Source organism: Vulpes vulpes, chromosome 2 (genome assembly GCF_048418805.1).
Source record: "Vulpes vulpes isolate BD-2025 chromosome 2, VulVul3, whole genome shotgun sequence".
Taxonomy (NCBI): Eukaryota; Metazoa; Chordata; class Mammalia; order Carnivora; family Canidae; genus Vulpes; species Vulpes vulpes.
The window spans coordinates 122,280,924-122,304,822 of NC_132781.1; the positions used below are offsets into that span (position 1 = coordinate 122,280,924).

General features: G+C 42.0%; 1 protein-coding gene across 13 annotated transcripts in view; it reads right to left on the reverse strand.

Moving 5' to 3' along the window:
* The window catches only part of NR3C1 (nuclear receptor subfamily 3 group C member 1), a 119,635-nt gene extending 100,123 nt beyond the window's left edge, over positions 1 to 19,512 (reverse strand). For 4 of the 13 annotated variants that reach the window (XM_072749889.1, XM_026018377.2, XM_026018370.2 and 1 more), the window contains exons 1-2: positions 17,092 to 17,501; positions 13,497 to 14,708 (exon numbers count right to left, since the gene is read on the reverse strand). In XM_072749889.1, the coding sequence (XP_072605990.1) occupies positions 13,497 to 14,692 (1,196 nt within the window). In that variant the 5' untranslated portion in view covers positions 14,693 to 14,708; positions 17,092 to 17,501. Of the gene's footprint in view, positions 1 to 13,496; positions 14,709 to 16,497; positions 16,927 to 17,091; positions 17,502 to 17,938; positions 18,095 to 19,134 lie in introns of those variants that run through there. The other 9 variants (XM_072749885.1, XM_026018359.2, XM_072749890.1 and 6 more) reach the window with 8 other exon arrangements.
* Between the last annotated feature and the right edge of the window lie 4,387 nt (positions 19,513 to 23,899).

A 23,899-nucleotide genomic window follows, 5' to 3' on the forward strand; every position in this document is an offset into this window, starting at 1 on the left:
AAGGCATTTGGAAAAATAATAATGAGTAAAAACCATTTGAATAGAACCAGTTCCCAGACTATCCCTATACATTCACTCACATGCAGATATTCTTTCCTGGATAAGACAGAAGAGCACAGAGTGGTAGGAAATTGTGTAAAAACCAAATCCTCCAAGGATTCTGGCACATGGCTCCTTGCCATGTGCCACATTTGGCACATGGGTCGTAGTGGAAAGAACACTGGAGAACCACTAGGCCAGGAGCAACAGAACCACAGACATTTTTTGATTAGGCCAATTATATTGAAAGCAGTGTTGTAGAAGATTAATTTGGCAGTATTGCACGGAACGAATTGAGAAAGGAGAGGGGGGAAACTAAGAAAATGATTAAGAAACTACTGAGGTGCAAAGAGTTCAAACTAAGGGATGGCCAGATTTTTTTTTTTTCCTGTTGCACTGACTTCTTAAGTAACAGACACTTATTTCCTCCCGATTTCCAGCCTTTGCCCCTTACTCCTAACCCAGGATCAGGGTCTCTGTGGTTTCAGGAGTGTGTTTCTTATTATTCACTTTAATAGTTTAATCTAAATTTCAGAGACTGATTAAGCTCTCAAATTTAGAGTTTCTTCTTTTAAAAAAGGAAAAGTATACACTAATCACTAGTATGTTGTTCCATTGAGGGTTTTACTGACTTCTCTTTGACTTCTGAGAATGTTTACACATTTGAAGGACTGGCTTCAGCAAGGATTTCTTCTTCTTAGAAAACTCTGTTCTGTCTCTCCTACCTCCACTGCCATGATAGCATGAACTACTCTGTCTCCACCCTGATTTAAACCTGCTGCCTTCTAATTCTCCAGCTATTCGTTCAGTATCTTTTGTGGCTGCTTTCTTTGGATGCCTTCCAGAGCCCTGTCCTTGGTCCTCCCTTCTTTTTTCCCCTAAACACTAAAGTAGTTCATTCTTAAATGACCTCATCCGCTTCTCTTGCTTTAGCTATTACCTACTTACCCTGCATTTTCTCTTTTCTGTGCCCTGACCAAATGAAGCTTAACTCTCCTACAACTCTTAGTAGGAGAGATAACTTCTCTTACTGACCTTTTCGATTGCAGTTATGTACTATAGGTGAAACAAGTCAAAACCATACACAGAAGAAGGTAAATCTAAAATGTAACTAAGTTAGAGAAAGGTAATTTAGAATTCAGGCAAAAATAATCTACCTCTCAGAGTATTCGGTATAATTATTCACACACTTACATGAAAAATGGGCAAATCAAATTCTTGTTGGACTTTCAAGTCAACACAAACACATATGGTAGGTATCTGCTAGAATCATCCCAAATCTTAAACAGAAAACAGAAAGATGAGACAGCTTCTGCTATGAAAGGTTACTATCTTGAACAAGATAAAGAAAAAAAAAAACTAAACCTCAACTTCATTTACAAGTTTGGTTACCCTGATTTGTTCAATGGTGAATGTACCAGAGATGTCGTAAGAAACTATGAAAAGTAGTCCATTTCAAAGTCATAAAGCAAAGTTAAAGAATGACAATTAAAAAACACATTTGCTTTATGCAGTCTATGTATTCAGAAGTGCTTGTGCATCTTGAAACCAAAACTGTGGAGGAGATAATCTGTGCTGTAATTCCTGTTAGTGATACTGACAATTTCTCTTCCTCAGGGAAGACAGAAGTGTGGTCCATTCCTACTCATCTTCTTGGTATCTGTATCAATTTTCTTTATTCATATATTCGACATGTATCTGCAGGGGTCTTGCTATGTGCTAGACATTCTTCTACTTGCTGGGGTACAGGAGTACAGGATACTGGAAGACAGTATCACTGCTCTCATGGAGCTTACAGTCTAGCAGGTGAACAGCTAAGACACACACAATCACTCAAATGTGGAAGGCAAGGGAACAGCGTATGAAAGATGCTACTATTTTACACAGAGCCATCTGAATAGGTCTCTCTTAGGGAGTTGACATTTAAGTGGAGACCTAAATAAAGAGAGAGAATTAGTGTGGGTATCTGGGGAAAGAAGATTCCAGGCAAAAATTCCTCAAGTGTGGGCTCATGGGAGATCCACAAAGAGGACTATGCTTCTAGAGCATAAGGCAATATTCTGAAGTGACTAGAAAAAAGGTGTCTAACACCAAGGGTGCATAACCATAGGCCATGTGTTAAGGGTGAAAATCCTGTTTTCTCCCTATCTTGTATCACAGAACGACAGACTGTACATACCAGTTTCCTCCACAAGTGACTGAAATCTGCTGGCTCATTCCTAACTACACAGTCCTCATCTGATGAGCTCATTTGTTCTATCTTTTCCTTCTTCTGTCTCAGACTCCTTATTATCACCCCCACTCACCCACCCACCCTTTTTCCCCCCTAAACAACAGAATCAACTGTTTCCCATTCATCCACACTTTCCTCTATGAAGTCTCAGTCATGCCTCTCTGGGGCAAAATTTAACCTCCTCCAAGTGTACATTTCGAAAAGCCAATTGCACAGGGGTTGGGGAAAGGGACAATGAAAGAGGTACAGGGATCTGGTGATGGACAGAACATCACCAGACTGCTGTGTGAGGCTGGAGATTTTTGTCTTCTTCGTCTCTGTATGCCCAGTGCCTAGCTCCATAAACGTCTGCTGCCGCTACTGCAGTCGGAAGGCTCTTAGAGACCATGTAAGTTAACCTCCCACTCCACCCATTTCAAGAATTCCTTTCTCAGAACATGCCTTTGTAGCTCTTCCTCCTATTAACACCGTGTAGCTAGGCTGCTTATATATTTCCCAGTGCTCATACAGAAGCACTTAGGCACAGAAATATCAAATTTAACCGGATGCTGGAATTGGAATTTAGAACTTTCATTTTCCTTTTCCATGGGCCTCTGAGTTCTAGCTTTTCCCTCCAGCTTCATTTACTGTTTTCTCTTTCAAATAGGTCTTTGGTAGCTCCAAAGCACTGTGCGGTTCTATTAAATGACATTATGAATCAAAGGGTCACTCGTCCCTAATACACTGAATTAGAAACTGCTTCACCTATGTTTTTAAAGAACATTTCTTCTTATATTTAAAATCTAGTAGACTGCACCAACACCAGACCACTGTAAGTGCTTACTGATAAGGAACATTATTTTCTACCTAATAGGAAAACAGAATGTAACAGAATGGTTACAAAAGGAATATCCTATTACAAATGCCACTGCATGTATCTTTATGACTTCAAAGTCTGGGATCTACTTCAACTTTAGCATTTTGTAAATAATAAACATGACTAAATTTAGAAAATAGTGACAACCAAAATTTGCTTCTTAATTTTTTTTTTTTCTTTTAAAGTACTTTCACTATGACCAGGACATTTCAAGCTATAAAGAATAAAAGAAAATGTGTGAATATGTGAATTTTATATTGTAGCTTTAACTCAAACTATTTTATGGGCATAAATAATTTAAGTGTACTCTGAGTTCTTGACACATCAACTGTCACTTCGTTAATTCCTCCAAATATTGAGGATTAAAATGAGAAATTAAACTCTGGGAGATGAGGAATTACACATAGGTATTTACTTTATATTACCTATAGTTAAATTTCCTTCAAATCTAAGGGAAAAATAGGCACTTCATTTGAACATAAACATGAAAAAAAATCAGGCCTCGGGCAAATACTATCTATTTGTTCTGTACTATGTCAAAAGGGAATATATAAGCTGTTAACATAAAGCTCCTGGGTAGCCTAAAGCAAATAGATCACACCTTAACCATTGAGCACCATCTATTTCAGACTGGTCACCCTGGGAAGCTAGGCTTTTATTCCAGGGAAATTTAACAGTTTTTTTTTTTTTTTGAAATTTAACAGTTTTAAACATCTAAAGAAATACCTACATGGGTTCTTTTAAATAACTTCAATGAAAACAAATGTTATGATGTGTGAGAGGATTAAATTTCTAAATTTTTGGAAATGTTGAAATCACCTGGAATCACATAAAAAAGGTGAAAGGTAAACCATGAAGCTAAGGAATAAATAAATTTTCTGATTAAGCAAGAGCATTCAAGTGTTAACTATAGTGTAATGAGTCCAGTTTCTTTTATGGCTTACATGGTGGGTCTGAAGGCAATTTCAAAAGAGAGATAATATATATACCATTTCAAGGTGGAGGCTTAGAAATACAACATTCGTTTTGGGTTTCTGTTTAAAAAAAAAATCAATCTATTTTATAGTCACACTTTCTCCTTAATAAACTCAGCTGGATTCCAGATGACAAATTTCACATAAAGTTCTAATTAAATTTTTTATTGTTTCCCTTTTTAAAAAGCTGCTTAAAAACTTAAGTTATATTTGACATTGGCATGTTTACCATTTTAAACTGCCATTTAACTTGTTTCTGTACTTGGTTCTTTGTGATATAAAAAATATTCATAACTTTGGTTTAATCTGCCAAATGTTTTTTTTTTTTTTTTTTTTTTTTTTTTACCATTTGATCAATAAAGAAAAAGGTTACATAATCCTCCCAAAATCTATACACTTTAGATAAATTTTGGTATTCAATAGGGTCAGAAACTCCTTTCACCCAGCTTTGCTAAATAAACATGAAAAAAATTTAAAGAATTTCATTCTCATTTTCAGGCAAATTAAAGTTTTTTAATGAAACTTTAATGAATCTTTGCATACATCATTTAAGAATACTGACAGTAAAACATCAAGGGGACCTTCAAGCATTTATTAATAAAAACCTAACAATGTAGCTGACACTATCAATACCCTATTAAATTTAAGATGACAGACCTAATAAACAGAATGCACTGAAAAGCTAACAAAAAAACAAAAGTGAAACAAAATTAACCTAAATACAATTACCTTGGTGCCTGAAAACTTTCAATATAACTTTCCTTATGGCACTGGCATCCATGACCCTTCGAAGATTGCACACAGTTGCTGCAAAAGTCTTAGTGACCAAGGAACAGGATACACCTAACACAGGCACAGATGTCCTAATGTATTTGGCCAATGAAAGTCATGCTGGTTTGAACTCAGGAGAACTTGGCAGAGCTTGAAAACCTCCACCTTGAATTTTTATAGTTTTGAATTTTTCTTTTTTTTTCTTTTTCTTTTTCTTTTTATTTATGATAGTCACACACACACACACACACACAGAGAGAGAAAGGCAGAGACATAGGCAGAGGGAGAAGCAGGCTCCATGCACCAGGAACCCAACGTGGGATTCGATCCCAGGTCTCCAGGATCGCGCCCTGGGCCAAAGGCAGGCGCTAAACCACTGCGCCACCCAGGGATCCCAGTTTTTAATTTTCAAAGTAAACATACATGCACAAATCCTGTGAGGCAAAAATGCCAGGCATGCTGTTTTACAGAATCTGAAAATGTCATAGAAAGCTGTGACTCTACCAACATACACAGGACAGCATAGGCTTGATCCCATTTCTCCTATACATATTGTTTAAAGATTCACGGATGACAAATAAAAACTTGTAAAGACCCATTGGAAATTTCTAACCAGTATTTATATAAATACTCCCCTTCAGATCAGTATTCAGTTTTTCTGACTATTCTTTTTTCTTGAAATGTCTTGTTTTTCCACCTGTAAAGTTAATAACAGCTGTCTCCTCTTCCACATAGATAATAGCAGAATAACTTAATACAGAAACTAGAATTACAAACCTTCACAGGTTACAAAGGAGTTTAAATGAGATGAATGCATACAAAGAAAGCCCTTAGCATGGTGCTGCCACTTAATGCACACTCAACATTAGTGGAGGAAAGGGTTAAAAAAAATACAAGAAAGAATATGGATATGGTACATTTTCAAAATCCAAAGTTGTTGATTTCATAGCAACTTTTATGAAAATACCTGGTAATCTGTATTACCTTTCAAGTCTCTAGAACTAGAGAGCAAATTAGTTAAGAGAAACCTGCTAGAGAAATTTAGACAACAAAGAATTACAACAGTCCACTCAGCAACACCACAAACTAATTCTGCAGTGTTTCTCTAGGCATTTTGTATGGGTCTCATTTCCTCATCTGGAAAAATGAGAATGTGGGAGATGAGCTCTCAAGAGCCTTTGTGCTCTAATTTAAAATCATTGTACCTAGCATATAAAACAAGTTCCGAGAACCCAAGTGCTCCACCTTTCCAGCTCTACCAACAATGGTAGAAACTATCTATCCTTTTCTGCCACCAACTACACTAATTCTTATAAAAATACCAAATCCCAGTTTGTTTTTTGTCTTGTATTTCATAATAAACAAAAGAAGTCAAATAGCCAACCTGTGTCATTCCCTACCCCACTGCCTCCTTCACTAAGGACAGGTTAAGAGGACTGTAAAATTTTAGAAAGAGAAACACACATACGTGTTAAGAAAATAATGCATCTATAATTGTCAAGAAAGTACTTTCATTCCATAATCTCTAATCATTCGAGGTTAAAGACTGGCTCTGCTCAGCTTTAGAACTTTCTGATTTTGAGTCTAGTTCTTTTCTACTGGGACACCTGGGTGGGTGAGCAGATGAGCATCTGCCTTCAGCTCAGGTCATGATCCTGGAGTCCCAGGATCAAGTTCTGCATCAGGCTTCCTGCATGGAGCCTGCTTCTCCCTCTGCCTATGTCTCTGGCTTTCTCGCTCTCTCTCTCTCTCTCTCTCTCTTTTAAAAAGTTATTTTCTGCTATTTCTATTACTGAATAACTAAATCAAATTGGAAGGAATTTGAGGGTTTTTTTAAAGTAACTAAATTGCAATTTAAATCATAAAATTAAGACCTTTCCCTCAATAATTATAAAACATTAAAACAACAACAAAATCTGTCCATAACAAACTGGTAAAGCTTTAATGTTCAACATGTGACAATCATAAGGTCACAAGTCACTGTGTTGCCCCAACAGCATGAAATAATAAATCAGGAACTAAATTAGATGTCATTTCAAAATAGCTTTAAAAAAATTGGCTATCAAACACACTTTCATAATAGCCACCATTAAATATTATGGATGATTACGAAAACAACTAGAAGAAAAGCTCTTTTTATTATAAAAAGGAGTAAGAGTTAACATTTATTGCAGCCAACTATATGTCATACAGCATACTCAAGTTGAATACTCATAGTATTAGTCAAAAAAAATAAAAATTCATCTAAGATCATGGGCTAAACAGCTGCAATTAATCATTAACCCTTTCTTTCCCTGTATATATACACATGTAGACATGCATGTATGTATTTGGTGCCTCATAGAATGAATTTTAAAAATTCTAGGGATGCCTGTGTGGCTCAGCAGTTGAACGTCTGCCTTCGGCTCAGGGCATGATCCTGGTCCTGGGATAGAGTCCCACATTGGGCTCCCTGCATGGAGCCTGCTTCTCCCTCTGCCTGTGTCTCTGCCTCTCTCTGTCTCTCATGAATAAATAAATAAAATCTTAAAAATTCTAAAATAAGAAGTACTTCCACTAAATTTACTGCGTTATTAGGTACTGTCAAATCTTATAATATCTTGAAACTGGCTCAAAAAGTATTTTAAAGCACTCAAAATTCATATTTGAATACTCTGAAAAAGTATGTTTAAGCATACAGCTCTACCAAGATAACCAATTAATATTTAAATTGGCCCAGATATAAAATTAGGGAAACACGCACTTTCATTCAAAATAACTGGCTTGAAGACCTACATTGCAATACAAATAGTTTAAATACTGTCTAGCAACTGCAGAACCCCCTCATTTATTTCATCTATGTACCATTGAATAAGAATTTAATTTCTTCAATATTACAGCAGAGAAACACACAGCCTCTTGAAATACATTACTGAAGAAAAGGGCTGCATTCTACAGTCAGATGAGAGTGTATATAAAGGGTAATAGTGAATATAAAGTGCTTCTATCAATGTAAGATGATCATTATTTCAAATTCATTGCAGTAACTCAACTTTCATTGATTAAAGAGCAGATTAAGTTAAAAGGGACAAATATGAACCTGAACTTAGCTGGAATCATGTAAATGGCATTAAAATCATCCTTTTTGGAGGGAATGAAGCATAGCAAAAGACAATAACATAACCCCCCTATCCACAGTTAGGGCTGTACTGCCACCCATTAGCTTTAAGTTTCCACCTCAAATAAAAGCAGCTGAATTGTAATCGTGGTTAGTGCACTCCCTCATACATAAACACAATCCCAAAGTTCTCTTTTTTAGTTCTCTGAATTTCTTAACTGTTGATCCAAATTGCTGTTTTTTGGAATCATTCTTGATATTTCTAAATATATCCCTCACCATTCCACATTTCTAGCACTCCTCCCTCTCTCACTCCCCTGCCCCCACCACCCATTAATTCACAAACTCCATGGGAAATCCTGAATTTAAGGGACATAGTGATGACAGTAAGATCAAGATGACAGCCTGTCAAAATTAGGTGTTTGGAGGTTGAAATCACTGTCTACAACTCATTTTGAACAGCTATAAAATTGCATATTTTCTAAAATGTATACTGTAATGAATAAAATGAAGATACAAATCTCCATTAAGTCACAATCTAATCCAGTTCAGCATAGAAATGATCAACTCAAAAGGAGAAGAAGTCTTAATGGATCTTTCCTTTAAGTGGAAATTCTTAGGAATATTTTTATTTACTTGAGAAATACAAAACGTAAGCAGAATAAGCCAGAAGAAAATGAGAGTGGTTGGCTCTCTGAAACTACAGAAATAAGAAGAGCATGGGCTTTCAAAACCTTTCTGAAGGGCCAATAATCCGGAATTGATTTTTTTTCCCAGCTAATAGCTTAATTAAAAAAAAATTTTTCAAGCAGCCCTGGTGGCTCAGCGATTTAGTGCCGCTTTCAGTCCAGGGCATGATCCTGGAGACCTGGGATCGAGTCCTGCGTCGGGCTCCCTGCATGGAGCCGCCTCCTCCCTCTGCCTGTGTCTCTGCCTCTGTCTCTCATGAATAAATAAATAAAATCTAAAAAAAATTTTCTTGAAAACTCTTGTGCAACACAAGTCAGCAATATGTCCTCTCCATGATTCAGAAATGTGGAAGCAGGTGCCTGTTAATACGGCAAATACCTGTAAATACTACCTGATACAATTATCAGAATGCTTATTTAATTTGTTCACATGAGCAGTACATAGTACATAAAGAGAATTCACTGCTAATTAAAACTAGGTGTGATCTTTTAAAGAGAAAAATGTTTTAAGAAACATGCCCCAGACTTTTTTTTTTAAAATTTTTTATTTATTTATGATAGTCACAGAGAGAGAGAGAGAGGCAGAGACACAGGCGGAGGGAGAAGCAGGCTCCATGCACCGGGAGCCTGACGTGGGATTCGATCCCGGGTCTCCAGGATCGCGCCCTGGGCCAAAGGCAGGCGCCAAACCACTGCGCCACCCAGGGATCCCCCCAGACTTACTTTAAACGTAATGTAAATTAAGATTTCCTAACAACTAGGCTATTTCAATCACCTGCGGCCAGAGTGGATTAGGACTTATATAACCAACCAATTAATACAGATGCTCTTTCACATTAGGTACTCACACTAAAATAAACCCTTTTGATCCAATCTCTCCTTCACTAAAATCTCAAAAGGCCCCTACAGTGATCTCCATCCACATATGAATTTCATTATTAATACAATTTGCATTTAACCTACATTTATATGAGGTATGTTTCAGACTAACTCATAAAATTTATAAACATACAATGATATATTTAAAATGATCCAACTAAAGTATCTGGAACACCAAGAGACAAAACCAAAACAGCATCACAATTATACAAATATCATGGAAGAGCCAAAGAAACATTTCAAGAAGTAATTTTAATAAAATAGGACCCATGCTAATCACATATTTCTATATTGGAGTCATTCCACACTAAATTGACACACCTGAATACACAGTGTGTTTTATCTTTTTTTCTTTTACTAAGACAGCCTTAATAAAGTACAAGTGTTAAAAATGAAAAAGATATCATAAAGCTAAAAATATGTAAATAACCTAAAGCAAATCTCCTTTAACATAAATTCTTTAAGTATCAGAAATATTAAACCCAAAAAAGACAATGAAACACTCACTCCCAGAACCTTTGGGAGGAGATGAAAAACAAAAGGTAGGAAATAAACCATAGTATCCTTTAAAAAACGAGGGTAAACATGACCAAAACAAAATCTCTTCCTTATGCCTCTTTTTCAGAGAAAACATTCAGCACAGTGTTAACAGGAAAAAGAAAAAAAAAAGAAAAGAAAAGAGAAAGAAAGAAAGAAAGAAAAAGAATTTGCTTCCCTCATCCTGTGTTTGTACCACACAGGTCTTCAATTTCATTATGTTAATAAAATTGGACATGGATGCAATTAATACTGAGAGATGTTTAAAATGTACATAAATTTTCAGGGCTTTATACATCAAAGCCCTAAACTCTAAGATTGAGTTTACAAAGTCATCTTGCATCATTCCTTTTCTTCAATAACCTTACCCTTCACAAAATGGTCAACCTTTTAACACTCAAGTTTCAACATAATCCCAATAAAAGCTCTAATTCTACCTAAAACCACTTACTCCTCTGCCTCTTTTCAGCAGCTTCACCATTAATGCTTAAGTGCAAAAATGTGTTTTCATCAATGTTATAAGTTTATGCCAAATTTGTTGAATTTCAGTACTTAAAAAGCATAACTTAAAAAGTTAGTATGGCTAGTTTGTTTTATTTAAAGAATGTATGATATCACTAATTTTTCTCTTCTTTTACTGTCAATTAACCTAATCCTTAAAAACAAGGTATTTGACTATGCTCAATTATGACAGTCATAATTTTACAAATAAAAATGAACTGAATGTTAACCTATGTTGACACATCAGTAGGAGGTGCCTTTCCTATCAAAACAGAGTAAAGTGTTGTTTTTTAAGCATTTTGAGAAAAAGCAACTTTAGGTGACAGCTTAAAAAATCAAATTACAATTTATTTTTTAATTAAAAAAGGAATGCAAGTGAAGTTATTATGGTATATAATATTTTTATATGTAAAATCAGAAAGTCAGTATTCACTATAGTTGTGGTCTCAACATGTTGATCATTTGGGTCACTGCTAACAGCTATTGTTGAGCTACAACCATGTAACATATACAGAAGAGAAAGCAACCAATTTTAGTCATATCAGGGCTGTTGTGTGGAAACAATAGACTAATTCAATGCTGGATAGAAAAGGAACATTGTTTCAATTTACTTGGAAGAAGCTTTGTTCTGGGTAATCACAGTTATCCATGTTAAGTTAATGCCATAAGGTATGAAATTTTCAAACATGAGCAAATTACCCTGTGCAAGATATTACACTTTTTCATTAGGACACAAACTAATTATAATTACAAATCACACATCAGTATTAAAATCATCATTTCATTGGATATTAAATACTCTCGAAAGAGCCACATCACTGCTTTGCCTATCACCATGTGGTTGTTATGAGGCTCAAATTAAAAGTGAAGACACTTTATATGCTTTAAGTTCCTATGGAAAGCATTAAAATCATCTTTAATGATTTAAGGGTATTTTGTTCATCTAAGACTCATGCTCCAGATTCCAGATTTTACAAGGCTTAATGAAAGTTCACCGTGAATGAAAAATGGTTAAGTCCTGTTCTATACTTTTTTTTACAGTAAAAAATAAAATAAAATAAAAACAGTACCATAGTGATTATTAGAAGAAAATGCATTAATAATCTCCTAAAAGTTTCCTAGGAGGTATGTTTCTTTGTACCATTCCATGTTTTATAAATTAGTGTGAGTTTCCTACAGATAGCTTAGGCGAGTCAACTACACTTTTTTTTAAGATTTTATTTATTCATGAGAAACACACAGAGAGAGAGAGAGAGAGAGAGAGAGAGAGTCAGAAACACAGGCAGAGGGAGAAGCAGGTTCCATGCAGGGAGCCGGATGTGGGACTCGATCCTGGGTCTCCAGGATCACGCCCTGGGCTGAAGGCGGCGCTAAACCACTGAGCCACCCGGAATGTCCTCAACTACACTCGTTAAGAAAACCAAGCAACTGAATCATTAATTCCACTGCCAAAATTTTGAGATTGAAAAATTTAAAACACAGCATGTCTTTTAACATTTAAACACAGCAATTTATAAAATAACATCTCAACTCTCCTTACTGAAAACATTTTAAACCTCCATTCAGAATGTCAACAATAAAAAGTTCTATTCTAAATAAAAGATTATTATTAAATAATAGATTACTAGTTACACAAGAACCAAAGTCTTTTGATAAGAAACAGGCCTTTTAAAAGGAATAGAACATAGCCTAAATCTAAGTTCAAAGTTTTTCTCCCAACAAGAAAACCTTCCTCCTTAAAGAGAATATAAGAAACAAGTCAGTGTTATATGTTTAAAAGAAAAAGCATCTTAGAGAGTTTTAAAGAAAATCTTCATTGACTAATTGCTGAAACAATGAATAACACTAAAAGAAAAAAAAAAAAAACCTTGAGAAGCTCACCTACAGATTAAATCACTACTACTATGCCTTTCGAAAAAAAAAGAACCCCCAAAAAACAAACCCCACTTATTAATCAATCCTGTGTCTCTACAATCACATTTTTGTATTTCCTTCACACCTTAAATGTGATACACAACTCAGTATTCATCTGAATTGGGTACAGGTGTACAGGGTAGAGAACTTAACCCCGATCAAAAGATTTATCTAAATTTAGCACCTTTTCCTGGTAATTCCATTTAACAGACCTTTTTGAGGTCAAACGGAAATGACCGAGAAAAAAAGAATACAGAGAAACAAATCAAATAAATGACAGCTGAGAATTGAAGCTTCACAATGTTGGCCAACACATATCTATCTGAGAACTTGTAGGAACTTTTCAAAATCAGATTTTGTTTTGTACCATGTTGTCACCAATTCCTTTCTTAACAAGACTGAACAGCAGACACAACTGTGTACTTTAGGTCAGTTTAGCATAGTTGCCACTGGGCAAGTCCCACGTCTAAGCCTACGGTCAGGTACACTGCTCACTGCATTGCTTTAGCAATCTCAAAATTCAAATTCTTCCACAGAAGGTTCAGTTTGAAGAAAAGGCTCATTGTTAGACCTTCTGATTTTTAACCCTTCGACCTCCTCAAGCTAATATTTTATAAGTGAATGAATAGAGCACACAACTTTTTACTTTTCACTCTAAAGTAAAAGCATATTTTAAGAACACATCAATGGACACAATCAAAATATTAGGTATCAACCCCCCTTGAATTTATGTAATTTTTACTCAAGATAACTTAATGAGCAACATTATTTTGAATTTTTAAATAAAGTGTTCAACTACCAAATGCCGTTATTTCAGAGAAATGCTTAACATACAGATAAACCATTTAGGCTGTCTTTCAGCCGTGCCTACTTTCAAAGGACCACTTAAACTCAGTCACATGAGAAAGCAAAGGAGTCTTTGGAAAACACACACAAATCACTCAATATTTAAGTCTATCAATCCATTTTAAATCCATTCTTAAGAAATAGAAAGCATTCATCTTACCTTGAATAGCCATTAGAAAACACCGACCGACCAGGGAAGTTCAAAGTCCCCAAGGAAGCCAAGTTATCATCTCCAGATCCTTGGCACCTATTCCAATTTTCTGAACCAACAGGAATTGGTGGAATGACATTAAAAATAGGCTTCTGATCCTGCTGTTGAGAAAGGGATGCTGTATTCATGTCATAGTGGTACATCTGTCCCCCAGAGGTACTCACACCATGAACAGAAATGGCAGACATTTTATTACCAATTATATTTGCCCCAGAAAAGCTTGCCTGACAGTAAACTGGGCCCAGTTTCTCCTGCTTAATTACCCCAGGGGTGCAGAGTTCAATGAAATCTTCTTTTTCTGTTTTCACTTGGGGCAGTGGCACACTGTTGGGGCTGGCTAAGATCAGATCTCCATTATCCTTAATTTTAGGTTTTGTGTCCGGCAAAACGAGAGGTTTACAGTCCTTGTTCGAGTTTCCTTCCAGAAGGAATGGATCGTCCTCTCCTGCCAAAGGAGAGAGCAAACAGTTTTCATCTATCAAGAGGTCTGATCTCCAAGGGCTCCCACTCGCCTCTTTCTCTGGGGACCCAGAAGTAAAGTCCAAATCCTGGAGTTTTTTCCTCCAAATGTCAAAGGTGCTTTGGTCTGTGGTATACAACTTCACGTTGCCCCCATTGGTGCCCGTCTGGCCTTTTAAATGTTGCTGTTCTGAAGACACATCAGAAAGAGTTTGTGCAAACTCCTTCTCTGTGGGGGCAGCAGAAACAGCAGACACTGAGCTCTTGGGGTTCTCTGGAACACTGGTCGACCTATTGAGGTTTGCGATGCTTTCTTCCAGAAGCCGAAAGTCTGTTTCCCCAGAGGAAAGGCTGATTTGGCCCTGTTGTGGGAATCCCAGGTCATTTCCCATCACTTTGGTTTCTGTCTCGCCCATATACAATCCCATTGAGAGTGAAACTGCCTTGGACAGATCTGGCTGCTGTGCATGGCTTCCTGAGCCTTTTGGAAAATCAACCAAAAGTCTTTGCTGCTTGGAGTCTGACTGAGAAGCAGCAGCCAGTGAGGGTGAAGACGCAGAAACCTTCACAGTAGCTCCTCCCCTCAGGGTTTTATAGAAGTCCATCACATTTCCCCTCTCCCGACCAAGCACACTGCTAGAGATTTCTTCTTTACTCGGGGGACTTAATGATTCCTTGGAGTCCATCAGTGATTATCATCAGCTACCAGGCAAAAAAAAAAAAAAAAAAAGGAAAGGAAAGAAAAGGGGGGGAAACAGAATAAGCTATAAAGTCACATTATCTCAGTGATCTGATTAGTAACAGCCTGTTAAATGAACCTTTTAGTTAACTCTGAATCTAATTCCTTGTTATCAAAAAAGTAGTTTCTGTCTTCCGGAATAAAAAAAAGCCATGTCCCCTTCTCCTATTCAGCGTTCCACATTTAAAAGAACAATGCAGTTCAACTGCACAGCTGAGGGCAAAATTGTATCAAACTAAGCTTGGCTATTCATCCTGCCACTCACAGAACTGTAACTTTGTTAATCACAGACATTATAATTCATTACATCTGATTATTCTAAAGGTTCAAATTGATGTCAAAGTATTTCATTTAAAAAGAGTATTATCATTAAAATTCCTACTTCCTTTCAATCAGTCAAGGCTGTTTGCTTTTCTGAGAATCAAAACACATAAAATTTGATAAATACTATGATAGAATTCTCTTTCAAACTGCTCACAAACTGCCCTCCTACCTGCTAGTCACACATCCAAACCTTTGGTACAATCTACTGGTAAACCATGCACATTTTATTTGAAAAATAAACAATGATGATCTTCCAATACACTAAGAAACGCTCTTATTTTTAACCCATATTTCTTATTGAACGTGTCTGTTTCAAATGCCTGCCTTCAAATTTTGAACAGAACGAATGAATTATGTTGTATACAGGCCGACTATAATTTGGATTTTATAAAGCAAAATACAACGTGCAGTAGCTTCTCACTACAATTTTAGCGTAAATACAACAAATATACAGCTCTCTGAACCCTTACAACATAATAGAATCTAAAGCGACATTTATTTTTTAAGTCGCTTAAGACCCTCAGGATGTGACGCTATTCTACCTCTAAATTGAGGGGTTTTTTTTTTTTTTCCCTTTCCAAATAACGAAGCGTTAAAAAGAAAAAACCCACAACTGTAAAATCACGTTCATATAAACCCAGGTAAAACGACAGCCAATAAAATGCTCAGAATCCTTTTCTCTGTATTCTAAACCTTCACCAATCCCCATTCGGAGGCTGTGCTCAGGAGTATTGGGTCGGTAGTATATTGTTTATCATCAGGATGTTGTAAGAGGCAGGTGAAGACTCGGAGAGGCACATCCAGGACATCATAGTCCGATCCTACCTAATGAAAAGAAACTTTTGCTCTACGGAGACCATCCCGGACATAAACTTCACCTGCCCTCCCGGGGAGCGGCGTGGGATCAAGGCAGAGGGAGGGCTGGGGGGCCTGCTTGAGCACCCCTGGAGGGTAGACTGCTCCCCTCCCCGCCCCGCCCCGCCCCGCCCCGCCCCTCCGCGGCGTTGATCTGATAACGATCTCCAAACACAAGGTATCAAATGGAGCCCAAATGAATTTCCACGCCGCTTTGACAGCTGCCCTCAAACCCGAAACCAAAACAATACTTCCCCAAAGGAGCCCTGCAACGACTTTAGCCCCCAGTGTAAGCTGCAAATAGCTGTCACATTAATGAGCCTCCAGGAACCACGCCAGGGGCTCAGAAGCGTTTTTTTTTCCAAGGCGGCGGTGGCCCAGCCCGCAGACCCACACGTCAAAACCAGCGCCGGGCAAAAACCGCACCACGAAGCTATTCCGGCGGGGGAAGGTCTCCTTCTACCAGGGGCCACTTGTGCGCGTCCGGCGCGCAATGATGCCAAGCGCTCAGGAGCAAACCCTCTCCCCGGGGACGGAAAAAGTGCAGGGGTAAAAAGAGAAATGCGTCCAGACCTGTTGAGTTCTTTCTCCGACACGCCCACTTCTACAGATACCGCCAGCCCCGGCCGGAGTCTCCAAGTTGCAGGCTGTCAGCCCCCTGCGTGTGTACACACACACACACGCACACGCACACCCCGCGCGCCCGCCAGAAAGGAGACGCGCTGGAGCCTCGACAGAAACCCTGCTCGCGCTCGGGCGCACTAGGGTGGAGTGGAAATACTCGGCCGGCTAGAGTGCAGACGCGGCCCGGCGTTCACCATAAAACGGGTGTCAGGGCGGCCCCCTGCGAGCACAGGGCCGGGGGGCCTGGGGGGCGCGCGGGGGCCCGGGGGCGCAGAGGCCAGGGCGCCTCGCCAGGGAGCCAGAGGGGCCGAAGCCCCGGGGCAGCTCCAGGAGGCTCCACTCGCAGGGAGCTCGGGTTCCTCCCCCTCGGCCCGACCCGGGGACGCCGGCCGACCAGCGCTGTCACCGCGCGCTGCCCTTTCGTCACCATCACCCGGCCCCTCGCCAGCCCCCACCCCCAGTCCCCGAGGCTAATAAAAGTTTGCAGGCTCCCGCCGCGGCCCCCGAGCCGGCCTGGCGGCCCCGGCCCTCCCCACGTCTTACCTCGGGCAGGGGCGCCGCTCACCCGCCGCCGTCCGCAGCTCCCACCGCAGCCGAGATAAACAACTTAACGTGTGAAAGCAGGAGCAAGAGGGAGAGATTTTTTTTTCTTTCTAAAAAAAGGAAGTAAACAGCCGCCCCCTTCTCCATGGAGGGGGGGGGAGGAGGGGAGAGCCCCTATTTGAGAAAGTCTTCCATTTCCCGGCTGACAAGCCAGCCCCCCGCCCCGCGCCCCGCGCCCCGCGCCCCGCGCCGATCCCCGCGAGCCCGGGCTCTCCGGCGCGCGTCCTCCGTCCCGGCGCCCGCCGCTTCGGCCGCTCCGGGTGCGGCGTCTCCTTCCACCCACTAGAATCCGTCCCCGACGGGCGGGTGGTGCCTCGGGCTCCAGTCACAGACTCGAGCTCGCAAAATGGAGGAGGAGGAAGAGGAGGAGGAGGAGGAGGAGGAGGAGGGGAGGGAGCGCGGACACGCGAAAGGGCCGCCCGGCCGCGGCGAGCGAGCGGGACCGACCGGGGGGCGGGCGGAGGCGGCGCCACGGCGCGCACACACTCGCTCACACGCGCTCCCACTCCACCCCCGGCCGCTCCCCGCCCGAGGGGCCGCGCGGCGGCGGGGAACGGTGCAACCTGTTGGCGACGCTCGGCAACTGCAGGGGCGGCCCAGCCCCCGCCCCCACGCCCTCCGCGGGGGCCCCGCCACCCCGGCCCCGACGGCGCCCGCACGCCCCCGGCATCGCCCCGGACTGGGCTGCGGCCGCCGCCCCAGAGCGCGCGGGGCTTCTGCTCGCCCGCCCCCCCCCCCCCCACGCCACCCCCGGCAAGCAGGAGAGACAGCGGCGGCGGGGGCCGACCTGGTCTCTCCGGGGCGGGCTCGGGAGGGAAGCCGAGTTTCTCTAGTTTGTCTCCTCGCCGCCTCGTTCCCGCCCCCGCCCAGCTCCGCGACTCCCGACCCACTCCGGAGCTGGCCCGGTCCTCGGGCGGCCACGGCCGGCGGCGCCCCTGCGGTGACAGCGCGGGGGCCGGGGCCGGGGCCGGGGCGCGGCCCGCAGCAGCAGCAGCAGCAGCAGCGCCGCGAGGGGGGTCCGCGCCGCCGCCCCGGGACCGAGTTGCACGAAGTGTGTCACTTAGCGCGGGGCTACCGGGGTTGCACGGAAACGGTGCCGCAGCGTGTCGGCCGCTTGCGGGGCCGGCCCGCCAGACACGCCCTCTGGGGGGGCAGCGGAGGGGGTCGGCGCGCACAGACTCTCGGCCCGGCGGGGAGTCGCGGGCGGGCGGGTCCCCACGGCCGGGTGTGCGGCCGCCGCCGCCGCGGTCTCCCACCGGGAGAGAAGTTCCGAAGCAGAGCCCCCCGCCCCCGCCCCCGCCCCCGCCCCCCGCGCTGCGACCGGCCCCCACCCTTTCCCCGAGTCTGCGAGGCGGCGGCGGCGGCGGCGGCGGCGGCGGCAGAAGGAGGCGCCGCCTGCCAAGTTCAACCCCCACCCTCCCTCCCTCCCTCCCTGCTAGGGCGCTCACACTTGAAGGAAGTTGCACGCCAAATGCAAAAACCTCCGGCGAGCTGAATTTCTTTGCACTTTTTTATTATTATTTTTAAAGGAAAGCGGCGGGGTGGGGGTGGTGGCAGGCCTACAAGCAAGTTGCAGGCGAAACAGTAAGTTGCCTGCAAAGTACGCCCTGCCTCCCCCGCAAACTCCTGACCTCTCCCCCGCCCCCTCCAGGGCCCGCGTCCAAGTTCCCGCGGAGGCCCCTCACCCGGATCTTGACATTTGCCGCACGCGGCGCGGCGCGTCGCCCACCCCTCGGTGTGCACCGGACCCCGGCCCCTCCAAACGAAACAAAACACGCGCAGCTTTAAAATGTCAGCATTTAACTCCCTCCAGCTGTTCCCGTTACGCGCCTCCCCCTCAGTCCGAGGGAAACACGTGGCCGGTCCCCAAGGAGAGGGGCGTGGGGCGAGGGGAGTCCGCGCGGGAGACGCCCGCCCCAGCCCCCGTCCCCGGCCGGCCGCGTCCGGGGGCGCTGGGGGCTTTGCCGGGACCGAGCCTCCTACCTTGTGCGACACTTAGTATGATTTTTGTGACTCGGGGAAAGGTGGTGCTGTGTTGCTTTAGGGTTTGGGGCGGTAACTTTTGCGCCCCCACAGGTGACAGCGCTTGCCAGCTCCTGACGGGGACGGGGACGGGGACGGGGGCGGAGGCTGCCGCAGCTCCACCCTAGTCCTCGCCCGGCGCTGCGCCTCAGCCACTCACTCCTCGGGCGGCGTTCGGACGCCGGCGGCGGCCGCCCCTGCTCTGACATCTCCAAGAGGATTGGGGAGGCGCGTGCCGGAAGTCGCCCGCCGCCATCTTGGTAAAGGACGCTGACGCCGGCCCAGCCTCGCGGCCACCATCTTGCCAGAGGTTCTCGGTGGCGGCCCGCGGAGGAGCCCTCGCCGGGTGCTGGCGGGTGGACGCCGCCCCCGCGCGCCGTCCGATGTGAGAGGAGGGAACTAAGCGTCTTAGTTACCGACCTGCTCGGAGACGATCTACTCGGGCCGCCTCCAGACGAGTCTGGGGCCGCCATCTTGGCAAAGGAAGACCCGCTCTCGGCCTCGGGGAAGAAAAGGGAACCCAGACCTTTGCCAGCGTCGAACCCTCGGCCCGTGGAATTTTCACGAAGGGCGCTGGGCCGCCCAGTTGTTAAGACGACCCCTTCCTCTTTGCCTTGGCCCAAGCCAACTGGACGGAGGCCCTTGCCGTAGGACCCGCCTCAGGAGCGCTGGCTGCTTCGCCCCCGCCAGTTTTTCCCGCGTAGACGCCTCAGTCGCTAAAACCAGATGCCTCGCTCCGTTGGGTCGCCAGACCACCAAGACCTCATGGGGAGGGGGGAAAGAATCAAGACCCAAATTTAATGTGGTGTGCATCTTCGAAAAGTGCCTTAAAGAATAACGCAAGCCAGTGTGGTCAGTCACCCTTCCATGTCTGCTCAGAAGTTGTCCTGGGAATCACTATATGTAGGAATACCTTATAAAAACGTAAAATTTGTATAAGATGTAAAGGGACAGTAACAGTCACCAAATAGAATCCTGCTCCTCATACCATAAACCTAGTCCCTTAATTGAACCTCGGCCATAAGGAAAGGACCCACCTCATCAATTACCTCTTTGAATTTGGGTTGCCTATTGCGTTTTAAAGTAATACCGGATTTTACAAGAGTTCCGCGTAGCTTTCTTGCCGCTCGTTTTGTCTGCAAGTCCAGCAGATCGCCTTGAAATGCAAAAAGACTCCCATTGTTTTCAATTAAAAATCGCTATTGAAAACACGCAAAAGAAAGAAAACATTTTCAATTGGGCAAATGTGTGAAATTTTCAGTGGTTTACATATGCCTGTTCATTTTTTAATTTGATAGGAAAAAAAAAAAAAATCTCCTCTTCAGTCTGTCCCGTTCATCTGGAAGCATGAATAGACTGCAGATTAACCCAGTGTCTTTTTCAGAGAATTGTTACATCCTATGGCCAACGTTTATGGACCATTCTGTTGGTCCGTTTTATCATTCCCATTCCAATAACCCAAAGCTCATTGCCAGATGATTCCTCCAAGACATCAATTAAATCGTGTTGTACTCAAGTACCTACAATAATTCCCTTCCATTGTAGAGAGATCCCAACTCCCATTCTGTCATTTAAGACCATCATCTCTCACTTGCCCATTTCTTGAAGGCAAAGCCTTTTTGCTGATGCAATCGGACTAGTATTTCATTAAACTAAAAAGTCAGTTAAAGCAAAGAATTAAAAAAAAAAATCACACTTGGACTGGACGCTGAGTGGCTCAGCGGTTGGGCATCTGCCTTTAGCTCAAGGCATGATCCTAGGTCCAGGGATCAAGTCCCAATCAGGCTCTATGTGGGGAGCCTGCTTCTCCCTCTGCCTATGTCTCTGCCTCTCTGTGTGTGTCTTTCATGAATTTTTTTTGTTTTAATCACACTTAGAAATGTGAAGCTTTAAACCTAAAACCAAACATTTATGTCCTGCTTCTTTGGTGAAAGTTTCTGTGAGCCCACTGATGAATTCGTCTTCATTTGTGTACAAATTGTACCCATATTGCATCAGTACATCACAGCAGTTAAGAGCCACACTGGCTGGCTGACTTCTACCACTCTGAAGACTACAACCTTGAGTGACCTAATTCTTTGTGCCCCAGTTTCCATCATCTGTATAATGGGGATAATATCTGTATTAACCCAAGTTACTAGAAAGATTAAGTGAGTTCCATATATGTGAAGTGGTTAGACTAATTTCTGGGACATATTAAGTGTTTAGTCAGCAGCACCAATTATTATTAATGTGTAGTATTGGTGCTTCCCCCGTTTTTTAATTGGAACAAAAAATTAAAAGCACTTACAAATACATAGGAGTCTAAGTTTCTAAATTTGTTTCATTTATACCTACTGACCTTGCCCCAATCTGTTAAAATTGTCCTGCATCCACCTGATTTGACAGTGATTGTTTATATGTCATCTTTCCATTTAGATTTTATAGAACAGCTATTCCTTTTTTTAAATCCTATTTCAGGGATCCCTGGGTGGCTCAGCGGTTTAGTGCCTGCCTTTGGCCCAGGGTGCAATCCCAGAGTCACAGGATCGAGTCCCACGTCGGGCTCCCGGCGTGGAGCCTGCTTCTCCCTCTGCCTGTGTCTCTGCCTCTCTCTCCTCTCTCTGTGACTATCATGAATAAATAAATAATCTTTAATAAATAAATAAAAAATAAATCCTATTTCATCATTTAATTATTTAAGTAATTACAATAACAAGCACAAATGGAATGAACATGTTTCTTGGTGAGAAAAACCTAAAGAACTTTGGTAAACATATAGCTCAATTAGTGGGAGCAGAAATATGTGGAGTACAAGAATTAATCTTGGCTCCAGTGTTCAGCATTCCCTAAGCATCAGTCGGTTATGTTTTCCAGGAAGGATGGAAAACTTGAAATAGTTGAGGTAAATGCTTTGAGTAGTGTCATTTAAGAGGAATCCATCCTGCTGAAGAAAGAGCACAGTAGATATAACATCCATTCCCCCCTCTACCATTGTTTATCACATATATTTCCTATTACAAAAGAATACCTCTTTGTGACTTAGTTTCCTATAGCCCATAATTGTCACAGCTCTATCTTACAGGTGTTCTATTACCTCACCCCTGTCCCGAACACACACACTTTAAATCTATGACAGTAAATGTAAATCGGAATCAAATAAATACCATGTATATATACATATACATAATAATAATTTTGAATATTATGGTTCATTGCATATGCTAATGATATAGTAAGCCAACTCCAACAGCTTCTGTGGTTCATCAGAACTTAAAAAATTATTTCTGCAGTTATCATAGCTATTAGATGCCTCTTCACAATAATAACTTGACTTTGGGAAACAGTACTATTCTTGTTTAACTTTGTAAAGTAAAAGTTTCAAGAGAACCCAGCTAAGCTTTAAATGTCCCATCTTTTTCTGCTTCGATATTTGCATTTGACAGCAGACATGCCTGTTATAAACAATTCACACTTAGTACAGCAAGTTCTTAATTATAATGAATTCCACTTTGGTACCTCTCTTTGTAAATGGAATTAACATTCCCACATGAACTGGGAAATGCTAAATTGTTACCAGCATCCCTGGTGTTTTGTTGCTTCTCATAGTGCTTTCAATGATTTCATCATATGCAACCTAAAATATCACAATTTGAGCTCATAGGCCTGAAATGCTCTATGGGTATCCCATTAAATCTATATTCTTTATGCTAGCAGAACTTAGTTTAAGCAGTACCAATTCAAGGATAAAGTAAATATAAGCAAATAAATGAGGGAGATGTTGAAATAAGCAGGAACTTCATGTTTTTAGATTTAGGAAACATTAGAGCAAGTACACTGAATAATTGTAACAAATATTATGTACTTTGTTTTGCATTTGTGGCATTTGTGGCTGGCCATTATGTCATTAGCTTTCTTCCTCTTCTGATTTAATCTCCTTTTTTTCTGTCCCATGTTCCTTTGGTAGAGATTGTTTCAATCTGCTCCATTTCTAGGTGGAATCCGTCAGCGAATTTTTGAAAACCTACGTTTCCATTTTGGTGCTTACACTTTATTTATTAGGTCACACTGGGTTGTATTTCATTTTTAAGCTCAGTCAGAAACAGTGGAGTTTAAAAGATCAAAACATCCTTGGTATAAGGATCCCTTCACAAGATATGAATATTCTTGATATCAGACCCTGGAGTGTTATAAAAGATATTTGTCACATTTAAAACAATTTGGTATCAGTATTAGTTAAATTTTCTCTAACCTCCTGTTTACTTTTCAATATAAGCCCTGGTTTTGAAATACTGTTGTGCCATCTAACTGAATGAGCTGAGGCCAGTTATTCACCCCTTCATAGCTTGTTTTTCTATTTGTAAAGGAAGGATAATGATATCTACCCAACCTGTCATCTCATAGGAAATCTGTAAGGTTCAAATGGGATGATGCATGCAAAAGGAGTTAAGAAAACAGGGATGGACTCATAGAATTTTTGCATCATCAATTCACCAGAGCAAAAGTGATTACTAATTTTATTGAAAATGGGCATGGCCTCTCTTTGCTCCTTCCCCCAGATAATCTGTACAATGAGCAGCTTTAAAGTTTAAGTAGAGGAGTGACAATTCAGTAGAGAGTTGGAGCCAGCTGTACAGCTTGCAAGAGATGACCGGTAAATTTTCAGGAATTTTGTCTGTCACTTGTTAATCACAGCCAATACTAAAAACAACTATTTACAAAATTACAATTAAATATTCTAAAAATG